The following is a 20,841-nucleotide window of genomic DNA, read 5'->3' as shown; positions in this document are numbered from 1 at the left end:
GCTCAGGTCTCTGGCTCCTGTGGCTCAGAGAATAGACTTTAAAGCAGCTCTGTTTGTGACAAGTCTCTTCATGGACCAGCACCAAAGAACATCTCCCACATGTTAGAGCCACATGAACCATCTCACACTCTGAGGATTTCAGGGATAGGCCTCCTGCTGGTGCCCAGAGTCAGGACTAAACATGGTACAGTCTTCCTGAAGATTTAAATCCAGGCTCAAAACAGTTCTGTTTAGTTGTGCAATATGACTGAAAGGTTTTTATTCTGCACTCTTCTGTTTTAATGTTAATTTTATGATGATTATTTGTGATTATTTATGCTTTGATTTGTGTGATTTTAATGTCTTCCTTTTTTTGTTAAGCACTTTGAATTACTTTGTGTACAAATTGTGCTATACAAATAAACATGCCTTGCCTTGAATGAAAGAAAACACATTTCCAGGGATGTTTTTGTCTAGTGCTTTTCACCACCCCAACCTGAGGAGTGCCTGCTTCTCTGCCTTAGTGCAGCTGAAGAACCACACAAGTCAGCACGCTCTGGCACAGCTGTAAAAGTTTGTCATGAGCCTCTGAGGGAGTTTGAGATTATGCCTGTGCCCACCCCCTGAACTCAAGCAGAAAAGCAAGGCAAGTTTATAGCACAATTCATACATATAGTAATTGAATATTTTACAGAATTAGAAAGACACTGAAATCTCCATCCATCCATCCATCCATTTTGTTCCGCTTATCCGGGGCCGGGTCGCGGGGGCAGCAGTCTAAGCAGGGACTCCCAGACTTCCCTCACCCCGGACACGTCCTCCAGCTCCTCCGGTGGGACCCCAAGGCGTTCCCAGGCCAGCCGAGAGACATAGTCCCTCCAGCGTGTCCTGGGTCTTCCCCGGGGCCTCCTCCCGGTGGGACATGCCCAGAACACCTCCCTAGGGAGGCGTCCAGGAGGCATCCTGAGCAGATGCCCGAGCCACCTCAACTGGTTCCTCTCAATGTGTAGGAGCAGCAGCTCTACTCTGAGCTCCTCCCGTGTGACCGAGCTCCTCACCCTATCCCTAAGGGTGCGCCCGGCCACTCTGCGGAGGAAGCCCATTTCAGCCGCTTGTATCCGCGATCTTGTCCTTTCGGTCATTACCCAGAGCTCATGACCATAGGTGAGGGTAGGAACGTAGATTGACCGGTAAATCGAGAGCTTCGCCTTTGGGCTCAGCTCCTTCTTCACCACAACGGACCGATATAGTGACCGCATCACTGCAGACGCTGCACCAATCCGCCTGTCAATCACTGAAATCTTAATACACCAAATAAAAACAAAATAATCATCATAAAACTAACATTAAAACAGAAGAGTGCAGAATAAAAACCTTTCAGCCATATGCACAGCTAAACAGAACTGTTTTGAGCCTGGATTTAAACATGGTCAAAGTCTCACATTTTCATTAAGACTGTTCCAGGTTTTAGCTGCAGAAAACTGAAACACTGATTCCCCATGTTTAGTCCTGACTCTGGGCACCAGCAGGAGGCCGGTCCCTGAAGTCCTCAGAGTGTGAGATGGTTCATATGGCATCAGATGTATTTTGGTGCTAAGCCATGAAGAGACTTGTTACAAGCAGAGCTGCTTTAAAGTCTATTCTCTGAGCCACAGGAGCCAGAGACCTGAGCACAGGACGTAAGTGCTCGCACTTCCTTTTTCTAGTCAGGACCGTTCTGGATGTACTGCAGCTGTCTTACCTCTCCTTTGGAGAGGCCAGTGAGCAGGATATTACAGTAGTAGTCTAACCTTCTGGAGAGAAATGCATGGATAAGTTTCTCAAAGTCTGATTAAATGTTTGAACTATTTGATATGCCATACCTCAATATAAGGAGAAGAATAGTCCATACTTTCTAAAGCGCATTTGCAGTTTTTAATACATCTCTCATTCATATGGAAATTTGCAGATGCATCACAATTATACAGATAATACTGCAGACATTTGCCCATGCATGTGCACTGAATCACAAATATATAAAGATTGAAACCAAGCAAACTCCATTCATGGTTTTAAATCCTGATAATTAGGGCCTTAATGACACAGGTAATTGCAGCAGGTTGAGGAGGTCTTTTAACACACCACTCACCTCTAGTGATACCTGTTAATATTAGTATGAAAATGAGTTCATTCAAGTTCAATGAGTTTGGGCAGTGGTCACAATCCCTTTAAAAACTCTTTGAGGCTCAGATCAAAATGGACTTTAATAACATCTATTCACTAAATGGTAGGCCAACTTTATATTTTTAGACACAGTTACTAAATATAAATATTGTAAAGAAAATATTAATACAATTTCTTGAACGTTATTCTATTGCCCCCTGCTGGACACAAAGTGGTAATTGTCTGATTAATTGTAAAACTGTAGTACAAAACATTGACATTTTGGAAAGAGTAACAACCATTTGATGCAGTAACAGTTAACATATTGTAATTATCTAATATTTTATGGTTTTTTTTTCAGGGTTAACACCTTTTGTTGTTCTTGTAACTGTTTGTGTTGTTATTAATGTAACCGCTTTTGTATGTGACACTTGGTTGCTATATTGATAAGTTGATATGAAGATCCTTCATCGGTTACTAATCTGCTTTGGAGGCTAGCGAGTTGTTCTTTGGCTCGTTTTGGGCTGGGTTACGGCCTAAAGTACCCATGTGTTCAGAAAAACATCCAGAAGAAATATGGCATGTTTCCTTTCACCAGAATGTTACAAAATAATCCCTATTCTCCCTAGAAAAACTCTCAATACCATAGTGTTATTAGATTGTTATTATTATCATTTTTACTTATTATTAGCATTATACTCAACTATGCTTAAGGCAACCACTATAGGGATGATTTCCTGATTATCTCCACATGCCCTCAAGTGAGTTATGGAAGCTTTATTTGCAAGCCGATTTTGTAATGTAATCGTTATTGGACACGTATGAATTCACTGAAGTCCTGAACTAATGCCTTCATGGTAATATTCTCAACCACAGTTCCCCACGTTTGTAATTGGATCATCAAACATGCGTGCACTGACATAGATTTCAGGGTGAATCATTAAATAATTTATTTCATTATCCATATGTGGTAATACAATGGGTTCATGATCAGCTTATAAAATATGTACAAAGCAAATCATTACTTTTGAAAATATGTGCTTATATCGTAAAAGGCTTATAACATCTTCATTTTTTATTAAAACAATCTTTGATGCTTGAAGGTGATCTCCATGCGTGCAGTTTGTTGTGGCTTACAGAACAGCTGGTGGACAAAATGGTGGTTGGGCTCTAAGAAAGGCTGCAGTTGGACTGTTTGGACTCTCTACCCTGGAAACAAATTGAAGTCTATTAGGACAAAAGCACTTCCTGTGAATCCATTGATTAAATATAGAAGTTACTCATTGGTCTCAAAGGCATGTTAGAAGAGTTTGACCAATTAAGAGTAGATAAGAGTGAGCGTTTCCATGACAACAGCGTACCTACATGTTAAAGCATGCTACGGACGGCTAATCTTTCCTGGTACCTGTTGTCTCTGTTGCTGACGCCGGTATTCTTCTTCACTGGCAGCGAGAGCCTGAGCTAGAGCCAGATCCTCCTGCTCCTGAGGGCTACGAGACACAAACAAATATTATTCAGTCTTAAGAGTCAAAACGTTTTATCTGACATTTTTCTTACTAATATATATTATATATGTTTCATTTTTGCTATATCAGTAGACAAAGCCCAGCAGCCTATAATTTTACTACATTTAAATTAGTGAAAGGTTTTAAAATTGAAGCAATGTTTTAAAATTGAAGCAATGTTTTGTAGTCATTTTAGGTTAGCATTTAATGTGTTGCATATTTGTTTGTGTTGCTCTGATGATGTGACTGCACTGTGCTGCTGTACTTATCAGGACTCCCTAGGAAAAGATTAGTAACCTCAGTGGGACTTTCTGATTACAAAAAAAAAAAAAGAAAAGAAAAAAAATTATATACAATGCTTCAGTTTTAAAGGTTCGCATACACTCTACATATACTTTTAAATATGCCTAAAAAACAACATACAAAAACACAAAGTTAAAAGATAAGCTTCCATCGAGACCCTCTTGTTAATAATGTTGTAGCTGCAGACTCCTCTCATACTGCAGCTGAGCAGCACTGCATTAATGCAGTAGAACAAACAGGAGGCGTGAGCACACAAATCAATAAACCGATTTATATGGACCTTGTAAGAGAGCAACAGTTTACAGTAGGACTGAAGTAGTATTTCTTTCGTATGTACTATACCATTTAGTGGGAGTACATATGAAAGTATATATTTAGCCCAGTGTGGTGTCACTGTGCTTACCTGAGAGTGGGCTGGACAGGCGGTCTTGACTCTGCTAGAGACATCTCCAGGGCTCTTTGTAAAGCCTGCTCTTCTGTCTGTAATCACAACATGAGTGGCACCACTTAGACTTTCATCACCAAGAACATCTCGAAGTCTTAACTCAAATCCTTACCAGGCCAGCTTGGAAAGACACTGAAGGAGGTATGACGCTGTGTGCTGAAACTGATGTTGGGATTCGCTGAGCCGTGCTAAAAGTAAGAAATAAAGTTGATTAAAGCAGCAGATCCACAATTATACAAGTTCAATGCAAGTTAAAAGTGCTTACCTACAAGTGCTGCTTCTATTACTTGTGCTCACTCCGTTAGATACAGGTCTAGAGGTCCCAGAAGAGGACGAAGTCGACCCAGAGGCTGAGGTAGAGGAAGCACCATGGGATCTCATTACTGCAGCGTGTCTGAACAAGAAAAACAATAAATGTCAAGTCTTAACAACAGCAAACACAATAATTTAATTTGGAAATACAGTGGATTACACACCCAGATTTGGACAAAGGTTTACCATCCGTCTTACAATCATGGTCTAATGGATTACGGTGTTTAAGACAGTAATTTAAATGACATTGGTCACATGTCACTCGCATCATTTCCTTCTGCTTACAGCCACCTTTAGAGCATTTGTTTGTAAAAATCTGAAAAAGCCAACAGAAAGACAAATAGGCATATCACTGAACTATAATACTTGCATTACTGGCAATCACTAGTCGAAATAAAAAGACATAATTTATGACAAATCTCACAGACGAGAAATTCATTGGTCAAAACAGCTTTTAATAGAGAACCAAGTGCAGTAATAATAACGTGCTTGCCTTTCTTTTCCTTTGTGCTGGATCTGACTTGCAGTCTCTGTCAATATGTTCACCAACTTTAATGTCAGGCATCTCCCCCCTTTTTACAGGAATGGGAATGTTGCACAAGGGACACACGGGCACCTGGATATCCTACATGATACAGAGGACACAAAACTATGCATTACAAAATAAACTTATTTACAGGCAAAGATAAAAACAATTATATGGGTTTAAATAAGCCTTTGTGTATCTCACCAGAAAAAAGAAAAGTAAAAAGAAGGTAAATAAACTAAAAAAAACAAAACCTTTTTGTAGGATGAGGTGCATTTATGGTTCGCATAGGTTATATGGTCTTTACAGAAGATTTCTTGACAAGCATCACATTTCATGGGAAGAAAATCTGTCAAGAAATTACAGAATAGCTGTAAGATTTTAAAAAAACAACCAACAACTAAACTTTATTATTCCTATACTTGGCATTTAGCTGAACTCACCTAAACGTTTACATGTTTTTTCTGAGCAGTGCTCCCCCAGGTCAGGAAACTCCATGGTAAAAGACTCTTTGTGATGATAATAAGATCTGAAAAAAGGACAATAATTAAGTAATTGATTACAAACAATATTATCTAAAGCGTTACCTTCTTATTTGTAAATGCATATTTTATTACTACGGGTGAGATTAAACTCGTATTTAGCACAGATAAGGACTAGGAAATGACTTGCAAAATCACGTTCATTCTGACTGTCATCTATTAGCCGAGACAGCAGCGGTAGCCCGTTAGCCAGGCCATGCTAACGGTGAAAGATTAGTTTAGTTATATAACAGGGTACAGCCCTCACAGTACTCATGGCACCACAAAGCCATGAGAGCCTGGACAGACTGTCTGAACACATAAAGGGACATTGAACAACAAAACCTAGTTACATTATACCAAATTTGAACAGCTAAAAGCTAGCTTGGCTATAGCTATGGTGCTTCAAATTAGTTCCAAAATACATTATTTGGACAAAACAGATGATTTTACGCATTTTTCACCATTTTACCTGAAATTTCCTAAAATAAGGGATACTACCACAAGCTTTCTTGGACAACGTTTGACAAAAGCTGTTCAAAGGCTGACAAGGGAGCCAGCTAGCCTGCCTTAGCTCTGTCGGTCTTTAACTACTCACCAGTTTATCTCTCGTCTTCGGCTTGTTCCCCCTCAAACTGAAGGCTACGGTGTTGATAAAGATGAAAACAGACTAGTACACCGATTCGCTGTCGAGTTTTACTTCTACACTGAACAGATCCCTGAGAAAGACAGTCCTTTGTAGCGACTGGGTTGTTTTCATTAAGTTTGGATGGTTTTGATGTGTCACGCACGCTCCGCCCACACGTCCTTTACGCACGGATACGTCACATGATACGTCGCTGTGGGCGTGGTCACAGGGAAGCCCTCGCGGTGGAAATCTCAGGTACAATCTAGAAGCATCCAACAGACAGATTATATTTAAATTTACTGATTATGTGAGCGGTTTGTACACTGGAACATTTGATCAGAAACACATTTTTAGTGTCCTACAGGTTTATGAATCGTGTTTCTTATTTTAAACCTCGCTTTTAGCAGTTTATTCCGCCTCATGGAACTATTGGTTTCACCTTTATTATTATGCCACGTCATGCTAGCAGGCCACGTGGGTCAAACATGATGACAAAGCACATTAACCTATTTATACAAGGAACAAATGGGCATGAAATTAAACTGAAACACTATACTAGAGGTACACGATATATATTCTTTGCCTACATTTGCTGAAATTGTCTGTATAAAAAATATATTCTTAAATAAATGCACTCTTGGTTTAGCACATTCAAGTGAGTTAGTGTAATGGCATAACTGCATGAAGCAAGTATACGACAGGGATTGAAATAGGAATTACAGGATTTTCACACATGTTGGGATTAAATACTTCTTGGGGACATTACATTGAATTGCATAGGTTAAGATTAGGCATGTTACTACTTGCTTAACCCTAACCATAACCTATTTCAACCCATATCTGAACTTTCACAGCGTTGTTTATCTAATAATAAAGGATTTACAGTATAGGGACCTGTTTTTTTTATCCCCACAGTGAGGCATGTCATAAATGTGTACACAGATTTAAGCGCCCACAAATCCCATAATAACCAAGCCATAAATGAATTTAGCTGATGTCATCTTTTATCCTCCATTCCAATGAGTTAAGCAGAGGGGCTGAAGTAAGATCAACAAACACCAGAACATCTTGATCATTTATTAACTGTGGCCTATACCAGCTGTTCCCAATCATTTTCTTCCATCGACCCCTATTTTACCTGTGGTACATTGACATCCTTTTTTATTCTTTATTTGATTGGGACAGTGCATGTTAATGGACAAATATTGTTTTCTAGTTAATAAATGTGTTTTTGGACAGTAAATAAGTATGATTATAACATACTGGGGGCTAACCTATATTGTAATACTTCTGTAAATATAAAGACTGAATAGGCCTAGATAAAAAAAAACAACAACAAAGATAATTACAACTGCAGATGTGTTGTTGTGACGTAGCCTACAGCCCTGCACAGCCTGGTGTGAATGACAATCCCTGACGCCTTTAGCACAGAGTTGACAGAAGGCCAATGGTGACGGCCATCTTGTTCCAAAACAGCCCTCCACATCTCTCGGCGTCTTCATTGTAAATGCAAATGATGCTGTTCTGACAACAATCCGGATCTCTGGGGCTGCCGAGCTTTTCCTGAGCGCGTCATTTGTCGACTTTAGCCTCTGCCAGCTGACTGCCTCCTGAAAGCACTTTTAATTAATTTGTCACTACTGCTCATTTCTGCTCATTACGCTCCACAATGTGTTCCCTTCACATTCTTCAGTTGGGATTATTATGGACACAGTCATTTTTGACAAGTAATTACATCACGTCACATTTACATCGCTCCCACTTTAAAGTAATTGGCTCGGGTCACATGTTTTATTTTAATAAGCTCCTAGAATTATTACCAGCCAATTAGTGAGCATGTGTGTTTTTGAGTGGGACATTCATTTCACTTTGGTGCTTAGTTTGGCTAGCCACAAAAATTCTCACGTTCAGAATTTTCCTTGAAAATTGTAAACGTGAGACTTGACTATTATTTGTTCTCTAATCTTAATCCAGGTTAATTTTACAGGTGTGGTCAACCAACTGGATTTTCAATATTTTGACAATGCTTTATGTGTGTTGAATTCAGTTTCCAAGTTTATATTTTTGGTAGTAGATCTAAACGCACATGCATGGAATACTGAGCAAAATAACTGACTTCAACAATATCAATTCAGGTTTATTAGTTGCTGGATTTCAAATGACATCACCACAATCTATAGAACAATCATATTTAATATAGATGAGGCAGCTAAAATGAATATTGATCAAATGCAGATTTCTGTTGTCATTTCTGTTGTAGTATATTTCTAATTATAAGGCCTATGAAACAAAAAACTTGTACAAATGTGTTCTTTGTCAGCAGAAACACAACTTTTCTTCTGAAATCGGCTATCTTAAAAAAAAAGGGGGCAGCATTACTGAAATACAATCTATTTTATTTGTGCCAAAAAACTATAAGAGAAGAAAACTGAAGGGGACATTGTGGCTACTCATGGATATGTTCAATGTTTGACAATAATACAACGCTAATGGGATTTTCTTGTTGTTTTCTGCAGGTTCACCAGCAGAGGGCAGCAACAGACAAATGACGAGTGAGGTTTTGAAGAGGACATGGTCAGAATATGGACCATCGATTATGATATGGACACAGGTTCAGTATTTTAGTTTTTTAGGATTTGCATATATCAGCAGAACTAGTTTTAATAATAGCAATTTATAGCACTTTGACTATTTTTGAAATAACAAATAATTACATATTTGTACCTGAGTATTTTTTTGAGTTTGGTTTAAAAAAATAAATAAAATATTGCTTTAGTCATGATCTTTTCAAACTCTTCACCTCTACAAAGTTTATGACACAGTTAATTGGCTTGAAGCAATGGGCTTGTACAAGCATCTGTTATGGAAAGTGAATTTCTTGTATTTAGCCACTAGAGGGCACCAGAGGACTTTTTATCTGTAGATTTCTGCTCCTAAAACCATAATAACCACTTGTTTTTATGCTCTGTTGATTAAACAAACCACACATTGTTAAAGCTGACTTAAGTTCATGTTTAGGGAAGATGGAATTAAACGATTGCGTCTATATTATGCTGTTTTGATGCCATATCGCCCAGTACTGTATAGTGAAGTTTTGAAACACGTTGCAATTATCCGTTTTACACTGTGTAATCTCCTGGGCATGTTGTTATATTTTGTGTAGCAGCAGATGGTAACTACAAATCCTCTTTGTAATCTGAAGAAATAACTGGGGACTGGCTCGTTAACTCACTTCCAAGTTGGAAACAATCACTCCTGTATGTTCAACACTCAACTCTCATGAAGTGTGCAATGTTCCGATGCCGAGTCTCTCTTAGTTTACTATTTCAACATTAGAAAAAAACTACAAACTATGAACATTTCAAGAAACAAACAGTGAATTAATGCAGTGGCGCTGTCCATGGTGCTGAAGTCACACAGGCGCATTTAAAAGTGATTACACAGTGGATTGTGAGGGATCTGTCACGGTAAGAAGCTTGTGCATGTGAAATATATTGGCTACAAAAAAAACTTTAAAAATTATATGGTCACATGTACAATATGGAACAATTTCTAGTGTAAAAGCACAGTAAAGGTTAACTGAATTTGTGTCAGCCATTGTCCTAACGCAGTTGTTTACAATCCATAAAACACATTTAAACTTAAAATTTGGCTAAATGTTTTAATTACTTCAGAAGTAGATGTTAAATGAAATGATAAGTCTTGTAATAACAGGCATCTGATTAGCGATAGCAAGCTTTCAAAGTTAATAGATAATGTTTTGAAAAGTCTATGGCAAAAATGAATGGAGGATTTACTTGTGGAACTAAGTGGTGGGTGGTCACTGTTGAGCATCATATATTTTCATTGGACAGACACAGTATTATTTTGTACTTTATGTAGTATTTATTTATCTGTCTGTATCACGAACAGTGTACTTCATAACTTTTCAATCCGTTTCAAACCACGCGCTCACATTTCTGTCACACAAACCCCTCTCTCCCTCTCTTATACTATTTCAATGCAGCGTTTATCAATGTCCATGCCTATGCCAAATATTTATATCAAGCTATTTTCAAGACTCACAATGGCAAGCAAACCACATAGGATTTTAAAGGCGGCGTTAAGATTTTGTACTTTTTAAAATTTCTCACCCTTATATGCCGCCTATTATTAGGTTGAAGTTGAATTATAAGCAGTGCTGCCTTCATCTTGTGGAGCTGTAATTAACGTGGGCCCCCCCTAAAAAAAAAAAAAAAAGTACAGACCACGGCACAGACTGATCGGGTGAGAGAGAGAGAGCGTAGAGGAGGGGAAGAAAAATGCAAATTATACCGCGCACAAAGGCTCCTCACAAATTGGCGTCACCATTTCTCAAATTATATCATTACTATATTTTGAAAATGTTAATCTGTTGAGCGGATTTCCCGGGGGAGTTGAGTAAATTAGTTCTATTTCCGAGGCTGGCTCTGCGTTTAAAAAAAAAAAAAAAAAAAAAAAAAGGCACACCGACGACAAGCACCTCTGATTTGCTGATTACAATTAGACTCCCCAGTTTGGGCTCCTTCAAGCATTGATAATTTTCGGCATATTAAGCACGTTTTAGCAAAGGTGATAAGTCAGTTTTAATTGAAATGAAATTATTATTCTAATGGAAGTTTGGTTATTATTATTAGCAGGCACTAGTCATCGGGCTCTCGTTTTGCATGTGGAAAACGCTTGGCAGTGGAGAGAGGGGCGAGGGAAGAGAGATTTTGAAGGGCATTAGGGTGTCAGGATTGAATGAGGTAATTTGAAGGGAATTACTTTCTCTTCTATCAGAAATGAACTGAATTAAAAGTCCAAATCAATCGCTCCTTTCACTTCTCCATTCTACTCTGACAGCGGCACAATTACAGATAATTAGATGGGAGGAAACTTTTAATTGTGGGATTAGAGCGGGCGGCAGGGATGGGATGGGGGGCGAGCGCGTTTTTTCTGGAGTTTTCTTGCTTAAAATCGAATCAAAGGATTTACGGGCTTAAAATGGCAACCAGTCCCCTCTCTCTCACACTGTACACTTTAATTGGAACTGCATCTCCAAATCATCCAAAACAATTAATTTTGATTTAATTCTATAATTATCATCAAATCGAATAATGTGCAACCTAATTTAGATAGTTAAAAATTAACGCGCGTGAAGTTAATTGAGTAATTAAACTCCTAAACTGCCGCCTATTAATTTGGCTGCCTAATTAAAAATGAATGTGATTTTGTGGAGCTAAAGCAGGCATCAGTGTTGGATGGTTCTGTTGATAAACCGCTGTGTTCTTTGAGGGCATGTATCAGTGAACACCTTTATAGACTGACTTTCACAACAGCGCTTATCACTTTATCTGGATGAGTGCAAACCTCTCAGATCTGCAGCAGCGAGGAGCCAGCCAAGCAGTGACAAGACACAGGGATCAAACCATTAATGAAAGTTACTTAGGAAAAGACGGCACCTCTTGTTTGCTGAGAGGAGCCAATCACGTGTGAAGAGAAGCACTGACTTTTAAACTTATAGACTAACAAAATAAATGACTCGCTAACTTTGGTATTGACTTTGTAGGGACTTCTTACACAACTTGTCAAAGAACCTAAAAAGTTACGTATTTCTTTCCTGATGACAGAGGAGGCGTGTTTTTATTGTGTCTTTAGTGCGTCTGTGTTAAGTATCATGAGTTTTGACAACCTTTGACCTCTTTGCAACCTTTTTCCAATGCGATTTTATACTGTAAGTAGCAAATAATAGCAAATTTCATGTTTCTCTTTGTCTTCTTATACATTCTTTTCAACACATCCAACACCACTTTTGCACAGAGGAAAGTCCATCCATTTCAAAATGATATAAAGTAGGATCTTTACCATAGCAACCGACAGTTAAAAACAAAATATGACATCTTTTGACTGGGATAAAGTCTTCAAAACGTTGCGTGTAACAGGAAGCTGAAACCCACAGCAATATCCATGTGTGTTCACAAGGAGAAAAGTAAAGATAGTATTTATGTAGTGGAAGGTCATCACTTGTCCCGGCACTTGGAGTTTTACCGACCAGGAAGCGACAAGATGAGTCCACTGTGATTTCAAACGGCAGTAACGAAAGTATTAAAAAATGTTTTACAAGCTCAAAAATGATATGATATTTGATATAGTGTTATAGAGGGGAATCGCACTGCGGTATACCAGCAACATGGCAACAATAAATGAAATGTAAGTTACTGTGAGCTTTATGTAAACTGATTGGAAAACACATAGACAATACTTCTGTGTCTCCCAGCTTTTTATGCACTACTACTACTACTACTACTTCTACTACTACTGCTATTTGCATCTTTATAGTAAAAAAGTAAATTAAATCTGGCAATATATAACAGTTTGAACAGATGTAAAGGTAAACAGCAGTGCCTATTTTGGAGCGCGTTGTTGTGTGATAAAATGGGAGGTTAATGAAACAGACAGATTGAGCACCCCCCTGCTGTGTGAATGGCCCCTGTCAGTCCCTGCTCTATTCTCTGGACCTCATCTCTGTGTAATCAATTAGTCTATAGGCCTCGTGCGCTCCTATTGACTGGGATCAGCGATATATAAACGCAATAAAGACGAGCTGTCCGCGCGCCATGACGCACGGCTCCAAGACTTCTCATCTCTCCAAATGCGCACAAACTATTCCTCTGATCTCTGTTGCTTTTTAAGATATGCCAAAGTGTTGTTTAAAAAAAAAAGGTAACGATACAGGGGCAGCAGAGCGACTGAACACCGCCCCTGTCCTGCCTTATTATCGGGTTAATTAAAGCTCCGATCTGACAATGTCACCCGGTTGTAGAAAAACGGATTTAAATGCAGCGTCTCTGGAGACTGTGTCAAGAAGAAGAAGAAGAAGGAAGAAGAGGAGGGCTGTTTTTTCCCCATTGAGTCGAGGGGGACCCAAACCTATACATGCACAAACCTCGCTCCTATGTGTGTCTGTGTGTGTAGTCAGAAGTGACAAAAAGCAATTATTGAATTTTTAGATGTCCAAAAATAAAGCGAGGAATTATTCATAAGAAGCAGTGCTCGTCGTGGCGCGTAAAAGTTCATTAAAATGGAAGGCCCGTGCGCAGTGGAATATACGCGGGGTTGTTATTTGGGCTTGGGGGTCAAGTGACGAGCGGATTATATACTTCCTCATAATAATATTAATTAAACAATTTGCATGCTAATAGGGTAACAATTATCGCAGCTTCTGTTGAGAGATTCAGGTTATTACAACATGCCAATCCGGGTGCCAAGGGTCAGGGAAAGAGTGGGGTGCGGAATTTCAACTCTGATTAACATTGTGACAGCGCCAGACTTGGGATAAATAAAGTCGAATTAATTATTTGAGAAAAGCTAATGAGGAGATCTACAACTGAAGCGGCCCATATATTGCGGAGGAGATTTTTTTTATGTTAATTTTACAAGTATGAACGTGTCCATTTCACGCTCTTGTCCCATTGTCTTTTAACACTCCACAAAACCGACCTTTACTTGACCTGCGTCCGGTTCGTACATGTTTGATTTTTCCGGTGTTAAGCCACTTTTAATTCAGTTTTTTTAATGAAATTGTCAGGAGGGAAATGAAAAGTTAACCCGAGATAAAATGTTTGGTTTATTGTTCTCATAGGTTTACCTTAAGTTGCCATGGAAACACTCGGGCCAGCTGTTAAATCAATTGATTATTGTGGAGCTTTTGTTTTTTCACACCATTAAGAGTCACTTAAAAATGCATTTCAACATTTTGACTGCAGGTTTGATTTATTGTCATTAATTATTTTTGCTTAGAATAAATAAATAAATAATATAAATTGCCATAAAGTTGTGGAAAAGGCTATTTTACCATGTGAGGCTATTTTATGCAGAATAAAAGATTTTTTTTAATAGATTTTTTTCATTTAAGAAACAAATAATAATTTCACTTGATGTGGAGATATTGACAGCAGCGGGTAGGCTCCTGCTAATGCTTTAATTGGTTTATATATTTCATTGGGGCAACTGTAAACCTATTAATATATGTGTTTATTTTGGACTAATTAACTTTCTCCAGCTGAAATTACTACATTTTTTCCAGTTATGGTTAGATCACAATTTAACATCCCTCCTCACTTGTCATTGCTTTTTAAGATGAGCCATACACATTTTGGTCCCATGGCTCATTTTAATATTTGCTGTATCTTCTGTTTTTATTTACTTCATTAATATTGACAAAAAAAATAAATAAACAGTTTTCAATTGTCTGTACTGTACAATATTTGCACTTTCTTGCTTTGACATTGCAATAAATCATAATCTTACTTTATGTCATCATGAGATTTATAGGGTCCAAATTGCTCTTCATGTGGATATTTTAATTAAGCCATATTCAAAAGTGTGGTCAGTTTGTTATTATACACATACATGTTAAAATACTTGATAAAAATACTTTTGTTGAATATGTTCTAAGCCTAAAAGTGTAACCAAGTGCACGCTATTTTCTGTGCGTAAAGCCTGTCCCTTTAAACCCATTAAACCCATAAAGCCTTAATAACCTTCTCTGACTTCCCCTTTAATAAAACATTACCCTAATCAATGTGTGTCGGCGGTCTATAATGTTCTGTATTTGCTGCTCTGTGAACAAAAACTGTCCTCGTGCTGCCTTTTCTCCGCTACACGATCCTCTTTGCTCCTCTCCTCTCGCTTCCTTCCTTCCTGCCTTCCTCCCTTCCCCTCGCTTCCTCTGGCGGGCTCCCCCGTGTAGTCCGCGATGTAGTTCTTATCAAAGCCCTCCTGTCTTGTTGTGACAGCTCTGATATTGTTTATTGAGGTGGATGTCAGCTTTAATTAGCAATCGATACGGGGGAGCGTTTGCAGCGAGCAGGAGAGGAGACGGAGCCGAGCGCGCCTCTGACGTCAGCGCCCCATTACCGCTTCTCATTGGGTCCCGTATTCCCACAGCCTTGGACCGCTAATTATTGGGAGGTTCATGTGGATAAAGTAGAGCTCATCCCTCCCGCTCGCATCATGTCCCCCGCTCGTTGGCCGCTGCGTGCTCTTTAACCGCCGTAGTCTGGTCCTGGCCCTTTTTCCCTTTCGCGCGTCGTGGTTTCCCCCCTTTTTCCCCCTATAGCCCTCGGGATGATGGACAGCAGGATACTGGATCCACCTCACGCCCAGTTCGGCATGGTGGGCTTCCCGTACCATCTGAGCCACCACCACGTTTACGAATTAGCCGGCCATCAACTTCAATCTGCGTCCGCGGTCCCCTTCTCCATAGACGGATTACTTAATGGCTCGTGCACGGCGTCTGTGGGCAATTCCAACCCCCTCTTGTCTTCGGGCTGTGGGATGAATGGAGATAATCAGCAGTACAAACTGACAGGTAAGACACTGCCAACACTATACGCACAACACTACTGTACGCGCTGCACAATAACCTTGGCTTACGCGACGCAAAACGCAAAACAAAGCCACGTTATTGCAACTTATCCTCATTGTGGCGTTTAAAGGGACACGTACAATCAGGTTTAGGGATATCGCCTTCATTGTTTGAACAAGTCACACCATAACAAGAGTAATTACGCGTGGTGTGTTCGTTGTGCCAGGTATAATAACAGCTTTGGAGCATTTATAGCGAGAACGCGTGGCTGTGCGTAAAACAGGAACCCGTACAAATAAAACGTAAACTTTCAAAAGCGTGATATGGTTTTACAACAGTGAGCCCCGGCCTGGCCAAACGCAGCTGAATTGCGGTATTTTTTCCATTGTTGACACTTGTGTTGGTTGCTGTGCTCAGACTCGGGGGACCCAGACAAAGATAGCCCCGGATGCAAGAGAAGGAGAACGCGCACAAATTTCACCGGTTGGCAGCTGGAGGAGTTAGAGAAGGCGTTTAACGAGAGCCACTATCCGGATGTGTTCATGAGGGAGGCTCTGGCACTGCGTTTGGACCTCATCGAATCCAGGGTGCAGGTAAATACTACAATTCAGCCAGATAATGTGTGTGTAATTACGAGGGAATTGTGGCTTGTTTTGTTTGTGTTTTTTATTTTTTTCATCAAACAGTTATTAATAGAGAATCTAAAATGTTTTGTTTAGCAGTAGCCTGTTTGTTTCTCGTGCGTAATTGTATTTTATCTTCCTATTGATTTACTGTCATTCCTGGCCCATATTAGTAAACTTTATTAAATTCTTATTATTATTTTTTTTACTGCAAATAAAACACAAGTATTAATATTGTATTTAGTAGGAATATTTGTAGTTTATATAAAAAAAAATTAAATATTTGCTGTTGTTTTTTTCTGCTTTGCCAACAAAAAGATTTTAAAAAATTCAACAAAATTATTGTGCATAAAAATGTGTTTGTATGAATTGTTTATATTGATAATTGTGCAGTTATTTTAAGTGATCCAACAGATTTACCTCGACTGTTTTTATAGTCTGGCAGTTATAAAGATGGGACCCAACACACATGACACTGATTTATGAGTTTGTTATTGTTTACTACAAAGAATTACAATATTAAGTTTCTAAAGTAGCTCTTTCTATTTGCAGGTTTGGTTCCAAAATCGCAGAGCCAAGTGGCGGAAAAAGGAGAACACGAAAAAGGGCCCAGGTCGACCAGCCCATAACGCGCACCCCACCACGTGCAGCGGGGAGCCCATGGACCCGGAGGAGATCGCGCGCCGTGAGCTGGACCGCCTGGAGAAGAAGAAGCGTAAACAGGAGCGGCGTCTGCTCAAGGCCCAGAATAAAGCCTCTGGGTCTGGGGATCTGTTCCACACGCCCGGCTCGGACAGTGACAGCGGGGTGTCCCACGTGACCGACAGTGACCACAACATGAGCCTGTCTTTTGACAACAGCAGCCACCACTCGAGCTGCGACCCTCTGCCAAACCAAAGACACCCGGAGCGGGACATTGGCGGAGCCGACAACAGCGCCCTGAACACGGGGAGCGTGAACAAACTCAACCCGTTCAGCGTGGAGAGCCTTCTGTCGGACTCGAGACCCAGACGCACCCCCGCGGCCTTACCCCCCTCGCGGCCTTTGATAGGAAAGGGACACTTCCTTCTCTATCCCATTACGCAGCCACTAGGATTCATTGTTCCCCAAACTGCCCTCAAAAGTAACTCATCCTCGGCGTCAGGACACGGCGAGGGGCAGCCCGGTGGATCTAGGGCGGACTGTGCGGACTCCACGGCCACAGCGGAGGACCATCCCGGTGGCAGCAGCCCGCCCAGATCCGCCTTCCAGACTCACAACCCCGGCGTCTGCGGCAGCGACGTGTCGTACGAACACAACACGAGCCCCGCTGTAGCTGCCGACGCGGACAGAAAAGAGCTTTTAGAGCATTTAGAAAACAAGGACGAGAACCCCGCGTCTGTACCACGTGACAGTCCCGTGGACAGCTCTAAGGACCTGGAGTAAGATCCTCGGGGTAAAGAGATACGCGCAGATCTATTTCTCATTAGGCCAAAGCTTCCTTGCTGATATTTTTTGACAATGTGTGTGCGCCAGGAGTTTAGATATACCTTTAAGTGGTGGCCTGTGGTGGTGCGGGGTTGTATGGGGTAGACCAGTGGGTTTGCTGCTTGTGAATAGTTTATTACCACTTCTTAAATATATTGAGGACATACAAGATGAGCTGGCTTTTTTTCTAACAGGGCCACAGACATTTAAACAAAACAGAAGTCAATGCAAACTGTTTAATTTTATACTTTTAAGCCCACTTGGTATTTTTTTACTTTATACTCACAATGCTAGCTGGGTGTTTCAGTAATCAATTAAATATGCCCCCCAAATAAGAGCACTTGCTGTAAACCAAAATGAATCTTTAAAAAAAACAAAAAAAAACAACAACAACAACAAAACAGTTTAGCCATGGCCCTGTGTTTGTGTTGCCTGTAGTTTTGTTTTGGCTTCTTTGTTTGGATCATTAGTGGTAACTGACTATTCACTCATCATCCTATACAACCCCTGATCCAAAAAACCCACACTACCCTTTTAGTGTCTTGTCGAAAACGTGAAGAGACCAACAAAAACCCTCAAGAGCTGTAAAAAGGTATTATACTATTTATATATGTAAGGTTTTTCTTAAATAAATCTATTGTATACCAGCACCTGCACGTGTGGGACCTTAACTAGACCATTACTGCTGCATAGGTCCATGGTACAGTAGGAAAGGCTTTCTTAAGAAATCTCATGTTGTACTTTGTATATTGCCTTAACAAATTTATTCATCTATAAGCCCCTTCTGAAATGAGGTTACGAGCCTGAGGCGAAAAGGACCCGCTCGACTCCTGCAGAGTTTTGATATGAAAGTAATTATTTTCCCGGTGGCTACTGCAAGGGGGATTCAGTTTATTTTAGCTCAAAGGGGGTTATAATACATTACCGATTTCTAGTGATATGAAATCACATAAACTTCCAAGAATAATAGAATTAGCATGAAAAGGCCTGGGTGTCAAATTGAAATAGGAAAATAATAGCCCCGGCAGCTGCAGTGTGTGTTTGTGCATATTGGATGGGAGATGGGGGATCGTGGGGAGGCATTTTCATGAGGTTGTGTCTCTCCTCTCTCTCTCACTTTGTCAGGGCCCCTTGTAGCAGGGCTATATTAAGATAGATGTTCGATGATATCCCTCATTGTTCTGTCGCTTTACATTGATGTTTGGGTGTTATCAGCCTATTGATCATGCGTCCGCTGTAATAGGACGGGCTGGCAAACGTGCCTATTTACAATAGCAGAACACATTTGTTCTAATAGGGTTGGTGGTCCCGCGGGACGCCACGCAGGATCTGGGACATCTGCTCCCTTTTGCAATATTAGCAGCGCTGACCACAATATCACCCAATGTGGAAGAAGAAATGTCACACCCTAAAACAAGACCAAAAAAAAAAAAGTCCAGTTGAAAACCTCACAAGCCCCTTTAGTGTTCATCTGGCTGGGGTCTTGATTTGCAAATAAATTGAAAATAATCAGAGAGGGGTGAGCTTTACGTCTGAGCCGACACAAATGAATTTCTGAGCCAGTGTCCCTTTCAAAATATTTACATAAATTTCAAGCCATGCAGCTGTTTGCTCTAGGAAGCAATGTCTTATTAGGTTTGGTGGGGGCAGGGGCGAGCCCACGAGCCCTGACATAACGCACATGCACCAGATTATAGGCCCACGATGGTCGGGGAGAGGTGTCCACTCAGTCAAGCTCTGCTCTCAAAACATTACATGGATCCTGCTTTTGTCACTTCTTTTGTTTACATGCCATTCAGAGGAGCTGCACACAGTGATTTCTCATTTCAAACCTGACACATCACTATATTTGTCCTTTTGTTTACATTTTGGACATGAGTGAAAAATGGACGTAGTTGATTAATTTCTATGATCTATTTAACTGTAAAATAATTTGAGACCATTTAATTGGCAAATGTTATTTTTAGGAAGCAATCAACACATGATGCTGTTTGGACTGGAGCACGTGATGGGGGTAGGATGGTAATAGACGTGGCTTTATTGAACTGTAAAATTGGGAACCCTTGGATAATTGTCATCAAGATTCAGTTGTTTTAATAAGGATGAGACAGTGGACGTGCCCGTGACTTAGCTCTTTCCCACTAAAGGGATTCAGTGTTTCTCATTTTTTAAGTCTACAAATTGTGGATATCACGTTGGGCCGTTTGAAATAACCCCTAAGATTCATGGCTGTGTATTTTTCATGCTACTCTGAGGCTATTTGGGACGTATGCCCAGTTCATCCATAATTCATTAGCAGACTGAATAGGAGTATCGCTGGCTGCACATTGGTGGCCTTAAGGTGAAATTAGCGATTTGCTTAAGTAGTTAAGCTTTTCTTGCCTGAGAGCTGCACGCTGCATGATTCAAGACAAACTATCAATCGATATGCCCAGGCAGCCTCCAGGAGATGTGTCGTCCATGAATCATACTTTATGAATTCAATTTATACCCGGAGAAATTTTCAATTTGAACGGCGGATCATTATGGGAGAGTGTAAATTGTTTTTGCTCTATTATGCATCGGACGCCATCATTTTTCTTTCTAATTACGGAGGTGTCAGGTCGGGCTGTCATGCAGACGCTGATTTTCAATTTAACTGATCATCATGCATTCATTTTCCCATTTGATAAATCTGCTATCTGGAAGCGCCTCCATGCCCGGAATGCTAAAAGAGAGGCACAGATTGGCAAAGTAATAGGGGCCTGTATGCGGCAATAAGTGCAGATCAGGCAGCTAATTTAGCACCTCCTGGTATTTCCATTTCCATTTCTCATTTCCAAGTCTCAGAGGAGGAAAAGCAGCCCAAAGGCAGGGAGCTGGTAGGCTTTCACTATCGGAGAGAGACAGGGGGAAAATCTACCAAAACGCCTTGTTTTCAACCACACATTTCCTAAATTAGGATATCAAGCTTAATTAAGGCTAATAGAGTTTTCTCAGTATGTGTTAGTTTTATTTAATAGAAACAAATTTGCGCAATT

General features: G+C 40.2%; 2 protein-coding genes and 1 long non-coding RNA gene across 4 annotated transcripts in view; 2 read left to right on the top strand and 1 right to left on the bottom strand.

Annotated features, from left to right (window-relative positions):
- The window catches only part of LOC129456454 (uncharacterized), a 151,253-nt gene that overhangs the window by 113,335 nt on the left and 17,077 nt on the right, over positions 1-20,841 (top strand). The window lies entirely within an intron of this gene.
- On the bottom strand, positions 3,047-6,535 carry zfand2a (zinc finger, AN1-type domain 2A). 2 transcript variants are annotated; one of them, XM_033971485.2, is made up of 10 exons: positions 6,332-6,535; positions 5,656-5,741; positions 5,467-5,561; positions 5,180-5,311; positions 4,851-5,002; positions 4,640-4,768; positions 4,487-4,562; positions 4,333-4,409; positions 3,527-3,611; positions 3,047-3,330 (listed from the first exon to the last, which is right to left on the bottom strand). In XM_033971485.2, exons 2-10 carry the CDS (start codon positions 5,708-5,710, stop codon positions 3,292-3,294), a joined length of 840 nt encoding a protein of 279 aa, XP_033827376.1. In that variant the 5' UTR covers positions 5,711-5,741; positions 6,332-6,535; the 3' UTR covers positions 3,047-3,291. The 2 variants fall into 2 exon arrangements, with proteins under 2 accessions (XP_033827376.1, XP_033827377.1); XM_033971486.2 differs by having other exon boundaries at positions 3,487-3,611; positions 6,332-6,512.
- On the top strand, positions 14,894-17,917 carry uncx (UNC homeobox). Its single transcript, XM_033971309.2, has 3 exons — positions 14,894-15,734; positions 16,149-16,324; positions 16,907-17,917. The coding sequence occupies exons 1-3, from the start codon at positions 15,491-15,493 to the stop codon at positions 17,777-17,779; spliced, it is 1,293 nt and encodes a 430-aa protein (XP_033827200.1). The 5' UTR covers positions 14,894-15,490; the 3' UTR covers positions 17,780-17,917.

Source organism: Periophthalmus magnuspinnatus, chromosome 8 (assembly GCF_009829125.3).
Source record: "Periophthalmus magnuspinnatus isolate fPerMag1 chromosome 8, fPerMag1.2.pri, whole genome shotgun sequence".
NCBI classification, from domain to species: Eukaryota; Metazoa; Chordata; class Actinopteri; order Gobiiformes; family Gobiidae; genus Periophthalmus; species Periophthalmus magnuspinnatus.
The sequence above is the reverse complement of the archived record's forward strand: the minus strand, read 5'-3'. Positions and strand labels throughout refer to the sequence as shown.